Below are 22,460 nucleotides of genomic sequence, written 5' to 3' on the forward strand. Positions count from 1 at the left end.
GTTTCTCTCTTAATGTTGGACAGACTATTGCTAGAGCTCGGTATTAATCAAAAGCAACATGGTGACTAGAAAAAGCATGGTCCTGGGACTCCAAAAAAACCCCAAAAGGTGGGCTGGAAAATGTTTAACAACTGGTTCTTTGGTGTATATGTGTATGGCATGTACAAGTAACACATTTTTAAGGCTAATCTGTATTAACATTTTCTTCATCATTTTCTTAAGTCTAGACAGTCAGCAAAACAATAAATAAGCTCTAATGTGTAGCATTTTCTAACACTGGAAATTTAGTGTTCATCTCTCTTAAGTTGGTTCAAGCTGGCTCTAGCACACCCCTAGCTAGAGACCTTGACTTCGCTCCTAGCTGTGTGACCTTAAGGAGATCACAGTTTCTCTGGGCTCTAGTTTTCTTATCTATCCAATGAGGGAGCTGGATGAGATGTTTGATGTCCTCTTCAGCTCTATAAATCTGATTCATAATCAATTGCATTCTTTCAAAAGGCCTAACCTAATTCATGGCAGATTATGGCTTTGGATAAGAATGGGTCTACCACTTAGGTGTGACTCAGAACACAAAAGTTGGGATGCACTACTTTGGAAATAGGCTTACCTATCTCCACCAATCAGAAATGTCAAGTATCAAGACTGTCTCCTTCAATAATTTATTTTTTTAAAATACTTTTCTCAAAAGTTACATTTACTTAATAAAAGCTGAAGAAATTTTAAAAAGATAAATGAGCATCCTATTATAATCCTAAATGTGCAAATTTCACATTTTTTCCCAAACTCATACATAAATATTTGAGCTTTTTGACATTAACAATTAAAAGCTTTACAAATGAAAATGATAATAAAATACTAGGTTAAATGAACATGAGGGAACATTATTGGGATTCTTGTTTTTCTGCTTTAAGTTTTGTTTCTTTAGAAAAAAATGAAAAACAAAACAAAACAAAACAGGACAGACAACGAAGCTTTCACCAGTGCCAATTACTCAAGAAAGGCAAAGTGTATATGTATCTTTATACGTAAAGCTTGTCTGTAAATGTGGCCTGCCCACATGCTTTCAGCCTGGAATTCTAGAACAAAAATATGCATCTTTAGCACTAGGGAAATTTCATTTCCCTCTTTGGGGACCAGATGTGATTGTGAGACAATAACAGTGGAACATTGCATTGATACAAGTGAGATTTAGAACTTGCTTCCTTGTTCTGTTAACCCTGGGAAAGGTTTGATGGCTTCATTTCTGATCCACACGGGTTCTGATCTCTGTCCGTGGATATGAAGCCTCTCTACCCATTCCCTCAGGAAGCAGTCACAAAGAAAAGGTCCATGACAGTATGCCACCCAATTCCTGACAGGTTCTCTGACCCCTTCCCAGTTTCATCTCAGACCATGAGCAAACTTCCTCTTATTGCAGCTGGGGGAAAGAGGCCCTAGCAGTTGTCCCAGAAGAACCACAGTGAAGTTGGAATTAATTCACTTTTTATTTCTTCTCTTTTCTGTGAGGGGGGAATCAAAGTGTTTTTAGCATTCAGACATTCTCACAGTGGCCAAGAATAATCCAAATGCAACAATGTGAACTGATGAGAATATACTGACTCAAAAAAGAAACTCCAGTATTTTACAAATAGCAGGAGAAATGTACACTTAAATAACCAAGATGTTTATAATAAAATAAATAAGATAGATCTCATGAAAATATTTCAATAATTACAAAGAATAACCTTAGTTTTTACTCCTTTTAAAAAAGGCAGCAAGTCTGATTTTTTTTACAAGCTGTGCACGTTGTGCCCAAATGACAACCAAAAAAACAGGTTATTTCATACTTCTATAAGTGGATTAATATATCATTCAGTTATAAAATAATCCCTCATATATAATATAAGGACATATGACCAGCTCTGGAGGCAAAGGACCCGCATCCAAATCCTGCTTCTGATATTTACCACTTGTCTGATTTTGCCTCTCTGGGCCTCAGTTTCCACATGTGTAAAATCAAAGAGTTGGACAAGATGACCTCTGAGGTCCCTTCCAGATCTAGATCTATGATCCCAAGTCAATTATATATGCATACAATTGGCATTCACATCTCTGGTCACATCAAATGCCTTGAGAGGAAGGACACTGACAAGTAAAAAGGGTTATGTCATCTCCCCCAAATGTTTTGTCTTTAAAAAGGTGCATGTGAGGAAAAAGAAAGAGCAGCTTGTTTTTTTCTTGTTTCAGTCCTGACTTCTCCTTGTCACTTAGATTCAGCAGCTATTGATTGATTGATTCCAGAATCCACATGTCTGCTTTTGTCATGACCCATGTGAAAGGAACCAGCAGGTAAGGGAAAAGAATACTGTCAGGTTCCTGTCTCTCCTTTTAGGTATTTTCTCCCTGTGCTTGCTTGAGCATTGCCTGGAAGGTCTTTTCACCAGGAGAATCCAGGTTCACATCCAGAAGACATGCTATTGTTGTTCAGTCAACTCTTCATGACTCCACTGAGGTTTTCTTGGCACACATTCTGGAGTGCTTTGCCATTTCCTTCTCCAGCTCATTTTACAGATGAGGAAATGGAGGCAAACAGGGTTAAATGACTTGCCTAGGGTCACACAGCTAGCAAGTGTCTGAGGCTGGATTTGAACTCAGGAAGAGGAGTCTTCCTGACTCCAGGCTCTGTGCTCTAGCCACTGCACCACCTAGCTTCCCGTGAGACATACTGAGCTGGGGGCTAAGGCAAAAGGAGGTTCAGCATTCTGCATGCCTTCCAATGTGTATCTTTGCCCTCTGACATCACACAGGGCTCACAAGGTGAGAGAGACGTATTCACACCCCAAAGTACAAGCTACTGTCCAGGTACAGTGGGCATTCCAGGTTTCTCCATGTCCCCAGGTCTCAGAATGTGGAGACTGTATGAACTCACAAAGGGGGAGTGGCCTTGAGGTGATCCCAGAAATCCACAACTGCAAAGCTCAAGACTCTGTACCCTAGGGCAGGAGGTAAGTTTTCCTAGAGGTGCCCTAGGCCCCATAATTCCTCAGGTGAACATACCTACTGCCAGACTCCTGGTGGACAGCCTATTCTCCTACACTAAAACCTCCATGGTATATTCAATTCCAGGGGCTAGCCCTCAAGTGAAACAGCCAAATGTTTACATGATAGCACCATTTTAGCCAAAAAACTCAGGTTCTTTCATATCTGGGAGGTGGTCTGGCTGTTTCTGATTAGCCATACAGCTGTTTGAACTGATAGCATTCATTGCAGTACCCATTACACTTGGCGTTGCCAAAGTGATCACAGGCTGGGGCTCGGCAGCGTTGCTTGGGCAGCTCTTCTGTAATGGGCTCTCCTCTATGGATGCCAGGCCCCAGTCGCTGGTTATGTCGCTGGCACTCTGCACACAGCTCTTCCCCTCTGTGAGCCACAGGGTTTTTACATGCCGCCTTAGAACATTTTTTTCTCTGAGAGCTCTGGGTTGTCCGTTGAATGTCCCGGCACTGGCTGGATCTCTGAATGGAAGAATTCAAAAGAATGATTAGTTTGTAAAGTCCAAGGAAGAAACAAATAGAATTCAATTGAATTTTTTTTTCCTGTGGCATCCTGTATTTATTATCACTATTATCTTTCTCAAGACAATGTGGAAAAAAACCCAACAACTCACGGGCAGATTTTCAGGTCAAGGTCTTTAAAAGGGGAAAAGTATAAAAGTCCCACCTTTTCAGTACCAGAAAAGACCAAAGAGGCTTCTATAAAGTAGGTTGGTTGGCTCAAATCATTATTTGTAACCCAGATCCTGCCAAGCTATAACTTTTGGGGGAAGAGTTTACTGTTGCTTTACATAGCTCTGCTATCTTTTCATCTCTCTTTGTCATGTACAGAAAAATCAATACCATAGCAGGGCCACATAAAAAAAAAAGTCACTCCCCTCAATAATTGTGGGTCACATAAAAACCAGAGCTTTAGTGTTCTGATTAACAAAGTTATTTTTTCTCACAAGCACCTTCCTATAAATTTGAAAGCCACTTCACAACCAGTGTCTTTTTTCCCACCCCTGTGCCTTGCCATTCCAATTAGGAAGCAACTGGGACACTCGATACTTCTGATAGTGTCTTTGAGTGCTAATGCTGGCAATTATGGATAATGACTGTTGACCAGTCACTGAGGGGTCCGCACCAATTCACACGGATTCAAAGTGGAATTATCTTGATATGTCATATCATGTGCTTGGGAAGCTCTGCATGTATAAACATTATGGTTTATTTTACTCATTTTTGGAAAAATGAGCGCTAAAGCAAATTGCAGCCAGGAGAATGCCCTGACTTATTGTCCTTCAGTGCTGCCCAATTGGGAAGCTGATGCCACAGTGAATTTTGAGACTGGTTTGCAGGAAAGGACTTAATTCCCTAACGGTTTGGGGTGTCTCTTCTTTCTTTTTTTTAAATTTTTTTTAGAACTCACTGGGTAGGTCTATGTATTACTGTGGAAAGAAAATGCACTGTCCTAATGAGCTTAAGGACCTCTCACACATCTGTGGGTGGGGCTGGCTGCCATCTCTTATGTACCTCTGATTGTCTCACCAGCTGCTCTTCAGTCCTTTTTGCTTCATGAAATCTCTGGTTCTGGGCTTCAATGAAACATTTCTGACAGTATCCCTCAAACAAAGTGCTTCCAAGGGTGCCACATCCTCTCCCAAGGCAGGGAATGTTATTCTGGAATCTGGAGGCTGAGGGACTGGTCTGACCAGAAGCAGGTGGGTCGCCTGGAATGAAATAATATGCCAGTCAGTACGGACAACCAAGCAGTCATGAAGATGTGGAGATTACAAATTAAATCAACTCCAAATGCAGAGTGGGAGCTCATAAAGAATAAAAATGGAGTATAGCCATCTTGTTGTAATTAGATAGCACCCCTCTCCCTTAAAAAAGATACTATTGGAACATCTTTGTTTTCATAAATGAATCCCTACTTTTTGCTAGAGTAGAGATTTCTAAAGAAAACAATCTCTAAAAAGCATCTGCATATCCTTCAAACATTCAAAAGTGATCGGGGGAAGGGAAGAGAGAATTGGGCAGACAAATCCACAGGCCATATGTTTTTGCACAGCCTGCAAGCTAATGATTTTTTTTTAACATTTCAAAATACAACAGAACTTTATTTTAAAATGTAAAAATCATTCTTAGCTCTCAGGCCGTACAAAAGCAGAAGGCACACTAGTTTTAGGTAGCCAACCCCTGTATTAGAGGCTTTAACAACTCAAAAGGTGTTATGTAAAATTTCACTAAACAGGGCCAGCAAGGCTAGCCCCTTCAAGGAAATCCAATCTCCCTCCTTAATCCAATCTACTTTAGTATTTAGCAAGCCCCTGCTATGCAAGGCACAGTTCGAGGTTCTGGGGGATCCAAAAGTAAAACAAATGAAAAACTCAGCTCCTGCCTTCAAATTTCCATTTTGATTGGCTCCTATCCTTCCTCCTGGGGCAGCTACTGGGCTCAGTGGTAGAGTGCTGGGCCTGGAGTCAAGAATACTCATCTTCCTGAGTTCAAATCTGACTTTAGACACTTACTAGCTGTTGTTAACCCTACTTCCTTCAGTTTTCTCATCTATAAAATGAGCTGGAGAAGGACATAGCAAACGACTCTAGTGTCTTTGCCAAGAAAATCTTAAATGGGGTCACAAAGAGTCAGACATAACTCAAAAAGAACATCCCTCCTCCCGATTATTCTCTGGATAGAAGTTTTATCATGTTTACTTTTGGCAAATCAGACGGGTTGAAATCACAAATGAGAGAAAGATAATATTCCCTACCACATGAATGTGTTTTCATTCTTATCCTCATGATGTCATTTATGTAGTGCTTTGGAATTGGCAACCCTCTTACACTAAGCTCATCTCCTTTTTCTGAAGACATGCATGTGTTTCTTCTTAATGGAATAAGGTATACAATCTAGTTGTAACCACAACAATAGGCCACAACAATGTGGAACTACTATTTCTCGAATTAGAATCAGAATCACTTTCACCTGGTTTGGATTCAAGAAACTTACTGCAAATTCATTTCCCATTTTTCTGTTTAGGTTAAGAGAATACCAATAGATCACCTTGTGTCCAGCCAGCAATGTCTGACATTACATGTCACCTAGAATGTTTCCCTTTCTCCAGGTTGTAATCTTATTGCAAAGACAGACTATCTCTATCAAAGCCACTTGCTATATGTGAATTGTTTTGCAAACCTTAAAACACCACATAAATGACAGTTGTTTTTCTTTAATGATATCATAGGATACATAGTTTCACTCACGGTTATTTTCTAGGTATTCGATGAAACACAGAGTGCAAAAGCCGCGGTTTTCTGGCGTCCCAAAGTACATGCAGCCAGCTTTTCGGCATTTATTCGTTCCAATCCTGTTCTCTGGATTCCGTCCAACCTGGGAGATGATGCCGGGAGGGGCCTCATGACCATTTCTATGGCAGGGATGCTGATGGATACTCTGGCTCAGCTGAGAGGGATCAGAGAATGATCTCTGATGGCAGGAAGGAGGAAAACTGGAGCTGATAGGGAAAGGCTCTGTAGTCCTTTTGAAGCAAGTACTACAAATCCCATTAAAGGTCCTAGTGACATCCTGGTGACAGGCCTGGCACTTCCCATCATCCAAATGCCTGTGGTTGCTTGGGTCACAGCCGGGATTGAGCTGCCGAGAGTTATGGCAACGTTCACAGAACCCATTGTGTTGCACGTTCAGGGTGAAGGGACATCCAGGGTTTTTGCATTTCATCGCAGTTGTTTCACTAAACAGAAAGAGGCTGGGGGCAGTCGGGGGTGCAGAGTGAGGCCCCACTGCTGGCAATTCCTCAGGCTTCCACCCAGCACGCTCACAAACTTCACCCTGAGAAGTACCCAGTCCTACACCAGGGAGTTTCTCTACCCCTGGCTTAGAGGTCTGTTTTCTTGGTTTATTTTGTATGTTGTGCCGCCTCTCAAAGCATTCATGGCAAAAAGGCTGCGTGTTTACTGACATGAAGAATGGACAGTTTGGAGTTTCACATTTGACTTCCATGAGGGAAATCTGGGGCAGGTGGGGCTCCAGTCCATTCCTAGCACGGGCCTCTCTATGATTCAGCTCAGCGTTCTCTTGCCACTTCTTGTACTCATGCTGAACGAGCTCAAAGTAGTCTTCTACCAGATTTATCTCTTTGGGTAAATTAGCTTCATCCAACCTAGAGATCAAGAAAAGTGGGACAGCATTTACAACACTGACAACAAGACAGGAAATTTGGCAGGATAAGCATTATATAACTGGGTGAAACTGAACATTATATTAAAGGACCTTCATTTCCAAATTGCCATAGCCCCCCAATTAATCCATTGACAAGTATAGTAGAGTCATATGTCAAATAAATAAAAACAGCCTCCTAGGAAGAAGGTATCCTTTCTTTATACAAAATATCATATCACTGCTGTGCCATTTGGCAAGTCACTTTATCTTTCTGGGACTCAGTTTGCTCATCTGTAAAATGGGCAACTAAGTGGTGCAGTAGATGTCGTGGCAGGCCTAGAGTCAGGAAAACTCATCTTTCTGAGTTCAAATCTGACCCCCGACATTTACTAGCTGCATGAACCTGGGTAAGTCACTTAACCCAATTTGCCTCAGTCTCCTCTTCTGTCAAATTGAGCTGGAGAAGGAAATGGCAAACCTCTCCAGTACTGTTGCCAAGAAAACACCAAATGGGGTCACAAAGTGTTGGACATGACTGAAATGACTGAACAACAACAAAAACGGGGTTGGATGACAGAACCTCTAAATTCCCTTCAAGTTCTAAATTTATGATATATCCACTCAGTCAACTTTGGTTTATTAAAAATAGTGCCACATTTGAAGAAATTGCTACCATCTAGCCTTCTTGTACCATATATGTTAATGCCCTAGAGTGCTGAGGGGAGAAAAAGTTTGCTTTCAGTTACTTGAGAGTTAACTCCCTCCCCACCCCACTCCCAAAATCTTCCACCTATCAAAGTATTGTTAAGATTACGAATAGAACGTGGTCAAACTTTTGGTCCCAGCTTTCCTGAAACTTCAAATTACCTTAAGATTTCAAATGCATCTATTTTGCTTCTATTTGTCTTAACTTTCCATGGTGGTCACTAATAAGTAGGCATGGTTCTTGGGCACTCTTTGTTTGCTTTTGCATCCCTCTAATTTGGGGGTTTGCTCTAATTTGTCAGTTTCTTAGCACTGGAACACTGCTTCCTTCATCCACTCTCATCGCCATCTCTTATTTATGTCTAAAATCTTCAGGGGGCAGCAGGGATTTCTCTAGCTTCAATTCAATTCAATTTGATTTGACAAGCATTTATTAAATATTTTCTATGTAGTAGGCACTATTCAGGGACATAAGACATAAGGGAAACAGCCCCTGTCTTTAGGAGCTTATGTTCTCCTGGGGGACACAATGAACCTTCATTTCTGTCACTAATAAAGGTATGATGACAGAAGAGAAGATAAAGAGTCCATCTCTGACTCTCTGTCTCTGTCTCCCCCATATCAAGCAGGAAAGGAAACTTGGGTCATATATTGTAAAGTCAAGTAACTTTGAAAGATCACAGAACTCTGCTTCAGTAATTAACCACAATTCCACTGGACTAATGATGAACCATGCTACTACCCACCTCCTAAAAGATGACTGATTCAAGATATTGAATGAGATACACATTTGGACAGAGCTAAGCTGGGAATTGTTTTATGTGACTATGCATATTTGTTGAAAGGATTTAATTTTCCTCTTTTTTTCCCCCAGGTGGAGGAGGGTCAGAGGGAGAAAACAAATACTTGTTAATGGAAAAAATAAAATGTGGGTTGTAATTGTTCTTTGTATACCTGATTTATGAAAGGCTATTATTACCAGGAATTTCTATGATGATTTAAAGAACATGTAAATATTCTAAATAAATATACATATCTAAAATGTAATATAGTTTAAATAAATATGTAAATATATAAAGACATATAAAGTTCATCAAGATAGGAAATAAAACTGAACCCTCCTAAAATACATTTTAAAAAAATCTCTGGGGCAGCTAGGTGGCGCAGTGGATAGAGCACCGGCCCTGAAGTCAGGAGGACCTGAGTTCAAATACGACCTCATACCACACACTTGATACTTTCTAGCTGTGTGACCCTGGGCAAGTCACTTAACCCCAACTGCCTAAAAAAAAGAAAGAAAAAAAAGGGGAAAAAATCTCTCAGTGACTCTTTTTCTTGTTCAAATATGCCATCTGAAACTGGTTTGCACTGCCTGAATCTGAGCTTGAGAATCAATCATATGGCATTCCTAACTTATTCACACCTCCAAAAGAATGCAGTGGGTCAGTCCTCACTTTATTTCCCAGTAGAGGAAAGGAGATTTCAACAAAGCTAAAGCTCAGCTTCAGGGAAGTTGCTTGAATATTCTCTTAGGATAAAGCATAAAAATGCTAAACACACCAGCCAACAGGAAGACACTTACTTTGCAGCATTGATTAAATGAGTTGTCCCGTGGTCCCAGCCTTGCACAGGGATTTCTACCACAGTCAGGTACTCTTTAAGTAGCTTCTCCTTCATCTCTGCTTCGGGCTCTGTTAGAAAATGAACTTTCAAGTCCTCAAACCTTCCTCGATCTCTGTTAACAAGTGGAACAGCTCTGATTTCTGAGAAGAAAATGACATATGGACTTTTACTTGGTAAATGAAATCATAAACACGCTACGAACATTTCCGAATAAACAGTACACTAGCAAAGAGTGCTAGATTCAGAGCCAGAGGACCTGTGGGTCCTGGCTCTGCTACTTACTATGTGATCTTAGGCAAGGCCTGGGCCTCAGTCTGTTCAACTCTAAAATGAGGGGGTTGGGCTACATGGCTTCTGAGGTCCCTTCTAGCTTTTAATTCATGAAACCATAACTAGGAATGATAGCATAAACCAGTTGGGGGCGGGGGGGGTGGTGGTGGTGGTGGTTTCTCAGAACAGAGTTGCCTAAAAACTAAATCATCACTGAACTGGCAAAAAGGACCACAATTCTTCTGTTCTGTTTACTTCCAGCACTCAGACAGAATATTAACAAGAGTATACTTCTAAAAACTCTTCTAATTCTTTACAGAAGTACTTCACTGGTTTTAGGTAAAGCAAGCATTATATTTACTAGATGATGTGACAATTAAACTTTTTCAAAGACACATTTTCATTTAAATCAGGAATGCAACAGACTCCAAACAGGAAAGGAAACAATTAGCACAAACGTTTAAAATAAGCTGAGTTTAAGTCATAGCTTAATTTTCCTACCAGGTCCGCTGTCCTTAAGAGTGACCAGTGGTGCAAAGTGCTGGCTGTCATAACCAAGGACGATGGGATATCTATAACTCCTGGGCAGGCCAATGGAGAGGCAGATAAATTCCACCAACTTTCAAAGGAGCAAAATTGGAACCAGATTCTAAGCTTCTCAGCATTTTGTCTGTGTAGGAAAAGAAGGGAAAAATAAACCACTGAGAGTTATCCACACCAAATTCCTTTCAACTATTCACTGCTGTACTAGGTCAATATGGCCTTTTTTCCATCGCAAGAAACACAGTGAAATTTTAGACTACATCCTAGAGATGACAACTTTAAAGTAGAGAAGAGCTTCAATGTTCACTGATTGAAATGTACACCAATTGAAACACCTCAACTGAAATCATGTGACTCTCACCTGAAATAACAATAATTGGCCTTCTGAGGATGTTAGAAAGAACAAATATGTGGATTTCCTCAAGTGAGTTATACTGAAGCCCACTCCGGGCTACTGATGTATCTGTGGATGCCATTTTGATAAGATTGTCCCACTCCTCATTCCAGTTCTAAGGAAAAAAAAATAAAAAGGTAATTTAACGTAATTTGTCTTTCCCTCCCCTGACCCAGTCTAAGTCTATTCATCTGTACCACTCAGTTTTATTTTTCCTCTTCTCTATAAAATCATTTAAATAACCTAATAGTCTCTCTCCCTTTACCCCACCCCACCCTCCCCTCATCTTTTTTTTTCTTTTAGTCACTTTTTCTGTTATAATTCAAACTCAAAACTAAAGCACTTAGGGAGCTGTGAGGGAAACTGGGGACAATATTTGCCTAAAATACCTTGAAGTGACATAAAATGAAAAACCTTCATCCAAATTGTCCACAAAAATTCCATACTCGTGACTTGGAGAGAGATGAGTTGGATTATACATACATGCCTGAATCTGACTCACTGCCTCAATAATGTATGTAAAGGCAATGACACATGAAAACCAGGAGAGGCTCCTGAAGAAAGCCATCTTCGGAGATTCTTCTCTCCTAAGAAAGATCCTGAGCAGGAATTCAGCCACCATGAGGTCTTCTGTGGCACCTGTGCCCTGCCCTGCCTTCCCTTCCCCGAGACGCACACAAAGAATTAACTGCTTAGTATTTCCCAAGGAGCACACTTTGCTTGAACAGAATCTTCTTACCCTGGTGTCATAACGGAGGCCTGTTTCCACAAATTCTTGGGATTTCAGAGACTCCAGCTGCCAACGGAATTTGAAGTTGCGGATATCGGTCTCTTTCAGAGTGCTATATAGTGCCTTCCTCAGGACCAGGTCAGTATCTTGAATGCCCCACATGTACTGTGATGCAGCATGCATGAGGCAATTCCCATCACCTGCGGAAAAAAGCATGTACACTGTTACTGCCCTTCACTAACACTGACATGGAAATGATGAGAAGAGAGAAGAAGCAAGAAAAAAAGAGGAATTTGTTTAGGAAGCCTAGTAAATGCTTTCCAGGACAAATGGGGTTTAGTCTTTGAGCTCAGGGTTTTAATCAATTGCTTGATTGGTCAACAAGCATTTACTGATCCCCAGGATCACTGCTTCCATTTCACAGTTAGAATGGTGAGAGGAGGGGCTGTTTTTTGTTTTGTTTTGGTTTTTTGGGAGGGGGGAAGAAAGGGGATTCTTATTTAATGCAAGGATACTCAAAATTTATCTTAAATGAAGGGTAGTAGAGTGCAGTAGAGAGAGAACTGAACCCCAGTACCAATGAACCTTTGTGGTCATTATAGGAACACTGCTGGAAGGAATCTTGAGTCCAATCCTCTCATTTTCTAGATTAGGAACTGAGACAGAGGGGTTAAAGTTAACTTGCCCAGAGTCATACAACAAGTAAGTGTCTAAAGGCATGAGGTGAAGTCGGGTCTGATTCCAAGTTCACAGCTCTATCTATTTTGTCACCTAGATGCCTCAGTTTCTTCATCTGTAAAATAAGGAGCTTAGACTGGATAATAGTCATTAACATAAATGCTGTGCTTTCAGGTTTGCCAAACAAATACATAATCTCATTTCATTCTCATGACAACCCTTCAAAGAAGAAGTTACAGGCATTATTATCTCTCTCTCTCATTTTACAGGTGAGGAAACAGGCTAAATGAATTGACTAAGTCAGAGCTGGGGAACCTGTGGCCTCGAGGCCATACTTGGCCTTCTAGGTCCCTGGGTGCAGTCTTTCGACTGAGTCCAAGTTTTACAGAACAAATCCCCTTAATAAAAGGATTTGTTCTGTGAAGTTTGGATTTGGTCAAAGAGCAGCACTTGAGGACATAGAGAGCTCCCCACCCTTGGACTAAGTGATTTGTTCAGAGTTGCAGAGCTAATCAAAACTGGGTCTAACCCCTCCTTGGGTCTCTCCAATATGCCACACTTTCACACCTTAGAGAGCACTTTGAGAGGATTCCCAAATTGTGCTCTTCTGTCCCTTTCAGCTTTTACATTCTGGGATTCCACCATCCAGGGACAGTGATACCAAGGATTTATAATTCCTAGGGAAAAGGCCACTACCAGGAAGCAGTCCTGGTTTTTCTTACCAGGCATGGGGACTGGGATTGCTAGTGACTCACACTGAAATGACTGGGCTATATCACTTTACCCTTGGTGCCCGAGAGTTTCCTCCCAGTTGTAATGTAGGGCTGGCAAGACAAAGCTGCCCCACAGGAATGTGGTGTGGTACCTGTGTTGTCAGCAGTAGAGAAGCACTTATTTAAATGGCTAACTCCTCATTAAAAATCATAACGTGCCATGGAAATAAGGGTTTGAAAATTCCTTAGGTCAAACAGCATGTGCTCCCAGCAATTGGGGCTGAAGTGTAGAAGGCACTAGTTCGAAGAAAGGGAAGTATGACTATTTTTAAAAGGTATTATTTGGGAATTATTTTAAGTAAAAAAGCATGAACTCCATACGGACCTTGCATTTTCTCAAAACTCTCAAGCAACAAATGCACTCAAATATGTGTCTCATTTGTTGAACTGAATTGAGAGAGACACAATCACACACAAACATACAATCCTCAATTCTTTGAGAAGCCTACAGTTGCTTAAAACCAAAACAAATGGTTTTCTAATGTGCCTAGGCCAATAGTTTTGGAGTCTCATAATATTTTCATCCCGATCAAGTTTTTCAAAATACTTAGATATTTCTCAAACTGACATTCTTTCTATTATTTTGTTTTTGTTTTAATCATGAAAATTGTACAGAAAGGCTGCCTGAGCAAACATCCAGACAAGTAAACGGAAAAGGATCACTGAAGTCTTGTGTCTAGGCCAGAAGTGTGGCAACTATTAAATTCTGTTGAAATTTCCCCTTTGCAAAATCTAGAGCAAAGATAAGGCTTTTTTTTTTCCTTGTTCTTACTTTCAGTTCTTTATTGAGACTCACCAGTACAAAATTCCCTCAGTAACACTTGGAATTCCCCAGTGCCAAGTTATTTGACTAGCAATTGAGCAACTGCCATTGTACTTTTTGTTCTGGTGTGTAGACATTTAAACTGTGAAGCGCATACTGGACTTTCCAAGTGGGTGTGGTTAGGGTGAGCTGGAATAGGCCTATTCATTATACAAGTGAAATCGCAGTAGCCAATAGACGCTGGAATTTTTCGCATGAAGTTTCAATTTTATACCACCTACTCCCTTCCTCATTCACTCTAGTCTCATATCCTCAAATGCAAACATTGTGAATCACGTATCATCTCTTTCTCCCCATTTCCAAACCATCCAGTAATTTTATATAATTCATTTTATATATTAAGTCAGGGAAAAAAAGTGTTAATAAAAATCCTAGATGAAATGGCATTTGTTGTGTTTTTTTTTCCTTCCTTCCTGAACATCTCTCCTCCCCTTTTCAGACCTTATAAGGTTCTCATAAGGGAAGGGGAAGAATAAGCAACTGTAACTTTAAAAGAAAAAAAAAAGCCTAAAAAAGTCTTTGCCCAGAAAATACCACCCAAATTCCTAAAAACAGGCATGCTTGTTATCATTTGGCATCTTCACCTGGGAATATTCTATGGATAAAGACCTTTTAAGAATATCAACAGCAATGATGATAACTAAAATGTGTTTACTGTACTAAGTTTGGCAAACCACTTTTTTAAAAAAAGCATAGATTATCTCATTTGATTTTTATGCCAGTTTATGAAAATGCTTTCATCAACAGAAAATATTTCCCATACACTTTTTCCTGAAGAAAATTAAGTGCTTACAACCAACAAACCAGAGGCAATCCACAAATACTTGCTGATACCTACTACGTGCAAAGTACTCCCTGCTAAGAAGCAAGTTTCACAAACTCCTAATTTGGCAAGGCCACTCCCCTTCCTCAATCCTCCCCACCCTTTCCCATGACTCCATTCCTCCTGCTAATGAATGGGGAGGCAATGAAAACCATTTCCCAGGAGACACCACAGCCTGGCTAGATCCTTACTTAACATCACCACTGAAAACTATTTGTGTCTATCAGAACAAACGATTCTGTTAGGAGCTGTGCAGACAAACAATCCACCTTGCTTTCTCTATGACAATTTATGAAGTATCACCCATGCAAAGTAGAAAGATGGTCTTGAATTCGGGCAAGACCTAGGCTCCAATACTGCCTCTGGTAGCTATGTAACTATGGCTGTGTCATTGAACCTCGCGGAGTCTCAGTCTTCTCATCAGTAAAATGGGAATAATACCTACAGCTTCTATCCCCACAGGGTTGTAAAAATCAAATGAGATAATCTATGCTTTTTAAAAAAAAGTGGTTTGCCAAACTTAGTACAGTAAACACATTTTAGTTATCATCATTGCTGTTGATATTCTTAAAAGGTCTTTATCCATAGAATATTCCCAGGTGAAGATGCCAAATGTTGATGCTATTTCATCTCTGGATAATTGCCTTTTCATAATGGTCAGCAAGCATCAAAGACCTCTGTTCTTATCAGTAAGGTTATACTAATTTTAGCAATATTACTAATGATAGGAAATACTGTGCTTCCGGCTTCTTACCCAGGAATAAGAATCCCATTCGGACGACTTTCTAGTGGTCATCACACGTATCCACAGACTGCAATGTCTACATCCACGTCAACCAACCAAACCATTTTTAGAGAAATAGTGGAAGCTATCCAGGAATCATTTAAAACTAAGTAACAAACTTAAACTGTGAACCTGCTGTGATTTTTAAGGAGAATCAGACAACTCTATCAGCAGCCTACAGGAAGGGGAAAGGAAGAATCAGACAACTCTATCAGCAGCCTACAGGAAGAAAGATCACAAGCAACAACTAATGGAAAACAGCTCAAAAATAGGGAAAACATTTGATATGTTTCTACTCTTTCTTTCTTTCTTTCTTTCTTTCTTTCTTTCTTTCTTTCTTTCTTTCTTTCTTTCTTTCTTTTTCTTTCTTTCTTTCTGGCACGGCAATTGGTGTTAAGTGACTTGCCCAGGGTCACACAGCTAGTAAGTGTCAAGTGTTTGGTTTGAGGTCTTCCTGACTTCAGGGTCTGTTCTCTATCCACTGCACCCCCTAGCTGCCTCTCTATTATTTCTTAAGAGAAGAATAGGAAATCAACAGATGGTAGATTTAAAGCTGGGAGAGACCTTAGAGCAGCAGTTCTTAACCTGGGAATCACAGACCAAGGGTATGTGGATAGTTTTCAGGCAGTCTATGAACTTAGATTGGGGGTAGGGTGGGGAATCTTCAACTCAAACAAGGTTAAGAGAGAGAAAGCTGGCAAAATGCTGAAGACCACAAACCCTCCACATTTATATTTAATATTCCCTAGGCTCAAAAGTACAGATCAAATTTTTTGTGTAAATAATGGGTCTTTCCTTGGAAGGGTTTAGAGCTCTTTAAAACCTTGTTTACTGGGGCCATGATGGGCATTTATTACAGGTGGTAAACTCGATATACAAAAGCAGGTAGATGACTTGCCCAAGGTCACAAATCACTTAAAGCCTCCAGCCCAACTGTCTTAACCCTCCAAGTATTCTCTACTCTAACATGTTTCATTAGAAAACAATGTTCACTTTAGAAAACACAACAAAACAAAAACAGCTCACGCTTAGACAACACCCCTTATTGAGGTTCCCAAGCCAGCTGAATCATCCAATTAGGCATTTTACATTTGATTATAATGGAGGTTCAGCTCTTGCACATAAACAGATCCTCGTGGGAGACTCATCTTGTCAGAGTGCTCCCCTCCAGCCCGCAAAACCTTAATCAGAACCCTTTACTGGGAGTCCCAGTAGCAACCTAAACTCAGGGCTGCGAGGGACCTCAGACTCACCATTCGTTTTTAGTGCCACAAGCTTCCTGACTTCACGGCACCAGTTCAGCTTTCTCTGGCTTTCTAGGGAAGTTTGGATGCTCCTGTCCATCAGAGCCACAAGGATAAACTCCCGGAATTGAGGACAAAACTGACAAGTCCTGAACATCTCCACCGTATATCTGTGCATGGTCTTAAAGTGATAAATTATCCCATTTGTAGGCTTGACAATATCTTCAGGGGTTCTCTCTCTTATCTTCACAGCTTTTCGCATGTTGCTCAGATACAAAGCCTGGGGGAGAACCTGCTGTTCAGCCATGTTGTTGTAGAATACCTGAGAAAGGAAATAAACAAACCAAAAACAATCTATTAGGTTGGTCTTAATATCTACTCTGATATATCTACACATAGAAAATCAGAGTTCGAATCTCACCTTTACCTTAATATGGAGGCAACAGATTCGAATCCTAGTTGCATCTATGTGCAGGATGCTCATTGGTACTGAAGTTTTTACTAACACTGGACTGTTGCAAGTTACATCACTTTTAAAGATTAATCTATACAAGAGTAGGAAGGAGGAGAGTGGGCATTGAGGAGGAGGGGAATAACCCGTGTTTAAGTAATGCCTGTCACAGAGCCAATTCCGCCTGTGAGCAAAGGTCCATAGTATGTGTCTCATCATTGGTTCTGACTCTGATGCAGGGGAATGAGGTTCACCAAGAACTAACTACTCTGAACCATAAAACATCAGCTACTACTTAGGAGCTCAGTGTGGCCACTGGCTGCCTGCAGGGCCACCCCCAAGTACCAACCAAGAGATCCTAATACTGCTAAGCTGTTGGCTTTTAGAACTCAAGCCCTTTATTTCTTTACTGGTATGGAAAGTGAAAACAATGCTTTCATAAACGCATCAGGCATATTGATCATTTCTTCTTTTTAGGGCCTGAAACATTTATAAGGAAATTTGAGGTTCAATGCCATCAAACCACTGATGATGAAAATCTCTTCTCTCTCTTCAAAACAATACCTGACCAATGACTGTTTAAAGCCATCATACATTTCATTTTTTAGAACTTCTTTTTTTCAAGATCATGGATTTAGAGTTGGGGGGGGAACCCTGGATAAGCCATTTATTCCAACCCCTTCACTTTAAAGATGAGGAAACTGAGGCCCAGAGAGTTAAGTGACTTGTCTATAATCATATAAGTAGTAAGTGACTCAGGGAGGACTTGAATGTAGGTCCTGAGTCTAAAGTCCTTCTACTGTATCAGACTGTTTCCCACTTTTATTCATTATTTCTTTAGAGCTTAGAAATACCCCTGTGAAGTGATGCTCTTGTTATTAGAAGTATTATTAGGCTCCATTTTACAGAAGAGGAAACTGAGGAAGAGGAAGGGATAAGTGATTTGCCCAAGGTGCAAAGTCAGGGAGCACAAGGGCCAAGGAGTCTTCCTGACTCCCCAGTCCTGTAACCTTATTCTTCCTAATCAGCCAATCAACAAGTATTTATTACATGCTGGGCACGATGCTAGGTGCTGGGGATAGAAGTACCATGAATGCAACAATTTCTACTTTCAAGGGGGTTAAATTGCTAGCATGTTAGAAACTGGTATCTAGAGTAGGCAGTCAATAATGCTTCAGAAGCTCCCCAGGATCCCTCAGGTCATACATTGGTTTATAAAAATCAAGCAACTGTAATGGTTAAAATTGGAGTCCAGTTATTACTCAGCTCCAAATCAATAAAATGTGCTGCTGCTACACCAGATGCCAACTAGTGGCTGCATGCCACTGTCTTCTTCACCCCCTAGGGGCCTTTATGCCTAATCAAACAGTACAAGAAAATGAAGGCCTTGAAAAGGAAATGGAAAGAGTTTGTAGAACCCGTAGCAGGGATGCAACTTAAAATGTAAGAAAGATGGAGAAGCAGTGAGGCCGGCAGAGATTAGCTTCTAGCTTCGAGGAGATTAGGCTCTAGCTATCAAGCCAATCCTGGCTGACAAGCCATAGTGGTGCAAGCCCCAGGTGTTTTCATTGCTTCCCTTTCCTATCATTATCACATTTCACTTGAAAAAAAAAAAGACAATGAAAATCCCCAAACATTTCCCAATTATCCTGGTATTTCCCCAGGTAGTCCCAAAGAATCTCCCTTTCTTTATATGATTCCTGAACCTTCAAGGTGACAAAGACATGCATCAAGAATGAGTTGGCTCTGGTACTATATCAAGAAAGCCTTTTCATTGCACTCTTCCAAACTAACCTACCTTCTAAGACAAATGTACATATATCTCAGAGATGCTGAGATCCTTGCTTCCTACCTTGGCCTAACAAAACGCATAAGCTATTAACTAGTGCAGACATCTGCTGCTCTATAGGATTTCAAATCCTGATGATTTGAATCACTATGAACCCCGACACTTCTTTCATTATTATTTCATTATTACTATTTTTCATTTTATTTCATTATATTTCATTATTATTATTACAAATTGTGAAAAGATTTTCTCCAGTGGATTTTTTTTTCAATTAACATCAATTTCAATTTGACATTGCTATATGTGACTTCAGGAAAATAATTTTTCCTTCCCTTAGCCAAATATGAGAGTGGTTTTCTCTCTCCATAGCAAGGAGGCCAAAGGCTGTTAGACAATATACACATTCAAGCGTGGTCTTTTAAAATGTCCTTGATTTCTCCATCAGAAATGTGTTTATAAAACTCATTAACCTGAGGTCTCGGCTTGCATCCTGGCCTCCTCTCTGTGCGACCCAGGGCAAGTCACTTGCACTATCTGGATCTTCACCTCATCTATAAAAAGGGAATAATAACACTTACATGACCTCCCTCACAGAATGGCTCTGAGCAAAATGTATTGTAAATCTTAGAGCACTTAAAAAATGGGTCACCATAAAATGGTCTTTAAAGTATTCTGAAAACATGTGAAGAATGATTTGCTTTTATTCATGCTTCTTCTAGTCATAAAGATCTTCCTAGGTCTTCCATAAATTGTGAGAGCCAAAATAAACCCATCTTAACATCAATACTCAAGAACATAAAGCAACTCAACCATTACTTCAGCCCTTCATCCTCCAAAATTACCCACTGAAACAAACGAAAATACACTGTTCCAAGTTTCCAGTTCTTGGACCTCACTCCAGATGGGGCCACAGAGTAAACATTTCTAAAAAAAGGTTGTTACATACTTGTAAGAGAGAAGAAAATAGTCTTATGAATATGTAAAAAAATGTGATGTTCTGTAATATTCTTTGACTCATTTTACAAAAATTTCCCCAAATTCTGTCACTGGGAACTACAAAATTCTTTAGAAGTTATTCATCTCTAGAAGCCTACTCTCTTTTTTCCTTTTGGTTTTTCTTTTCTTTTTTTTTTTTCCATTTTGTACAGGTGTTTCGTATGTGACATAGAAATTTGTTAATTATTTATCAACAAGAACCCCAATTCCATTTTTGGAGAGCACTACTCCAAAGCTGTAAAATTCCCAAATTGTACACTAAGACCTGATGAAGGCAGAGTCAAGCATATTTAACTAGAATAATAGATAAATCATTGATTGGACCATATTTTGATCTTTGAATCCTTCATAGGATGCTTTGCACTTTTCATGGGTTCAATAAATACTTGTTAAATAAATGCATAAAGGCATAATTGTGCTACAGTTTCCTCAAAAGCAATCATTCTTTTTCTTTTCTTACAATATTAAAGATTTGTGTTATTATCTTGTAAACCTTTCACTGTTCAATGGTCTCAGACTTCAGGGCTATTACTCTTTCTTTAATCAGGCAGAATGACAAATAGCTCTCAAAGAACAGGGCTTTTGAACCACTTTATCAGACTGGTTTCACTAAGAGAAGAGATCTGCAAGCAGGGAGATTTGGATTTAAACCAATCCATGGGAGCTAAGCTCCATTCTTAATACCCTGGTTTTCCTGAAGAGGCCAGGTGGCAGGATGTGGGACAACCAAGCCTGACAAAGCTGGCTGACCGAGGGGTGGGACTGGAGCAGAGGTATTTAAATAACTCCTGAACTTTTCCACATCTGGAACTTAAAAAAAAAAAGTCAACCCTGTCTGCCACACAATCGTAAAATACCTGGCAGCCAAGACCTGGGGAAATGAGGTGGCTAGAACTCCCAGTGTAAAGTACTGCTGTCATTTCCAATACATCATCCTTTATTTGTATTATGCACAATAGAGAATGCCAGATTCTACATGTTCTCTGTGGCCCTTTGCAGAAAATATGTAATTCCTGCTTCAAGCAGCACAGCATTTTGTTTTTAAATCGCAAAATGTTAATAACATCTAAAATCAGTTTAATTCAACGACTATTACTAACATTCTGTCCACTGCAGCTAAAGATCTCCGAATTATCTTTACTTTATCTTAAAGGCGCAGACCTCTGGAGTGATCCAGAGGTGCACCCTTCCTCCCTACTCCCACCCCCTCCACATCTTTGCAGCGAGCACAGGCAAGCTCTCCCAGCCCTGCCCTCCCCCTCTCCCCATCCCATCACCGCAAGCTGCAAGCAATCTGCTCGCTGTCAAGCAACAACACTCGGGGTCAATGTCTGTGCCAAACTCGTGCGGCCAGACCCAAATGCCAAAGCCACGGCTACCGATGAATCGCGCCCGCGGCTTCGCCCCGAATCCGTCTATCTCACTGGAAGGTTTGGGGGGGGGCGAGGAGAGAAAGATCGGGGTTACCTTTGCGAGGCAGTAGTGAGCGCCCAACGAAATGCAAAAGTCCCGAATTAATGCACGAGAAGGCCGGGTGCAGACTGGAGGGCAGAGATGGCAGGGCGCTCCATGGGCAGCCTGAAGCCAGCTGGCTGGTTCTCACTGCAGGGCTACACTCAGTCCTGGCCGGCCGGCCTCCGTCCCTGAGCCGAGGGGCTGCTGCTGCTGCGGCTGCTGCTCCTGGGCTATGACTCTCCTCCACCACCGCCGGCCTCCTCTCCCAGCTGCTCCACCCCCGCAAGCTCCTATCCTAGATCCTCGAACTTGAAGCCAACGACTGCGCAAGTTCTCTTTTTCCTTTCTTTTAGCCCGGGTAATAATATATGAGCCCGGGGATTTCCAGCCGGGGCTCTGGGACTTTCCGACATGTGACTGTGACGCCCAGCGGCGGCTCTCTGCAAAGCACTCAAGGGTGGGAGGGAGTGCAAAGGGCGCTCGGGGCCGGCCAGGCAGAGCGAGCCGGCGAGCCGGCCGCTGGCCACCAGGGGGCTCCCTGAGGGTGTCGGGGGCCGGAGTCCGCCGGGACCGAGAAATTCCTCACCCTTCCAGCCCGGGGTTGTCCCCGCGTGACTCAACCTGGGCATTTCGGAAGCGCCGGCCGAACGTCATATCCATGTGGAAATCGCGGTGATGGGAATGAAGACGGTTCTTTTTTTTTCACCGTCGTTTTTGTATAAAAAATAGAAATCACCTACTTTGGAGAAGAAAAAAAAAGGGGGAGGGAGGGGGAAGTATAGAAGGAAAATCCTCGATTCCGCCCACGCACTCAGCCGCTAATTGCTGCCTCCCTGGGGGTGGCTGCGGGATGCTTGCTCGGGAAAAGCTCTTGCTGCTCTCATTTAGCGAGTGGGTAGTCCAGGAATCCTCGGGGGCAGTTTGGTTAAAGAACAGGGTCACAATCCCTTCGCCTTCTTCAGCAAGGCTTTCCAGCAACAGTCCCCATGGCCACACCCCCAGGAAGCACACCAGGTCCGAGCTGCTGAGAAGCTCTCCGAGGTTTCAACCCTACTGGCCTGCAGGTACTCCAGCCCTATGGAGTAAGATGGGGAATTAGGGCGTGTTTGTCTGCAGCATCTCTTTCTCCCTCCTTCTATTCACTGACACTGGACTGTCACCCCAGGTCATCTAAGTGCCC

General features: G+C 41.3%; 1 protein-coding gene and 1 long non-coding RNA gene across 3 annotated transcripts in view; one reads left to right on the top strand and one right to left on the bottom strand.

The window, feature by feature from the left end:
- Positions 1 to 8,946, top strand: part of LOC110199060 (uncharacterized) — a 92,515-nt gene extending 83,569 nt beyond the window's left edge. For both annotated transcript variants that reach the window (XR_013486928.1, XR_002321914.2), the window contains one exon: positions 8,779 to 8,946. This is a non-coding gene — a long non-coding RNA (uncharacterized LOC110199060). The remainder of the gene's footprint in view (positions 1 to 8,778) is intronic.
- On the bottom strand, positions 1,466 to 21,946 carry TNFAIP3 (TNF alpha induced protein 3). Its single transcript, XM_020973736.2, is given in 10 exon segments — positions 1,466 to 3,494; positions 4,563 to 4,744; positions 6,284 to 7,200; positions 9,487 to 9,667; positions 10,299 to 10,375; positions 10,377 to 10,467; positions 10,702 to 10,849; positions 11,474 to 11,664; positions 16,599 to 16,911; positions 21,293 to 21,946. Coding segments are annotated over 9 exon segments (2,370 nt in total). The 5' UTR covers positions 16,897 to 16,911; positions 21,293 to 21,946; the 3' UTR covers positions 1,466 to 3,209.
- Positions 21,947 to 22,460: the final 514 nt, after the last annotated feature.

This window comes from Phascolarctos cinereus, unplaced genomic scaffold (genome assembly GCF_003287225.1).
Source record: "Phascolarctos cinereus isolate Bilbo 61053 unplaced genomic scaffold, phaCin_HiC Scaffold_5;HRSCAF=322, whole genome shotgun sequence".
NCBI classification, from domain to species: domain Eukaryota; kingdom Metazoa; phylum Chordata; class Mammalia; order Diprotodontia; family Phascolarctidae; genus Phascolarctos; species Phascolarctos cinereus.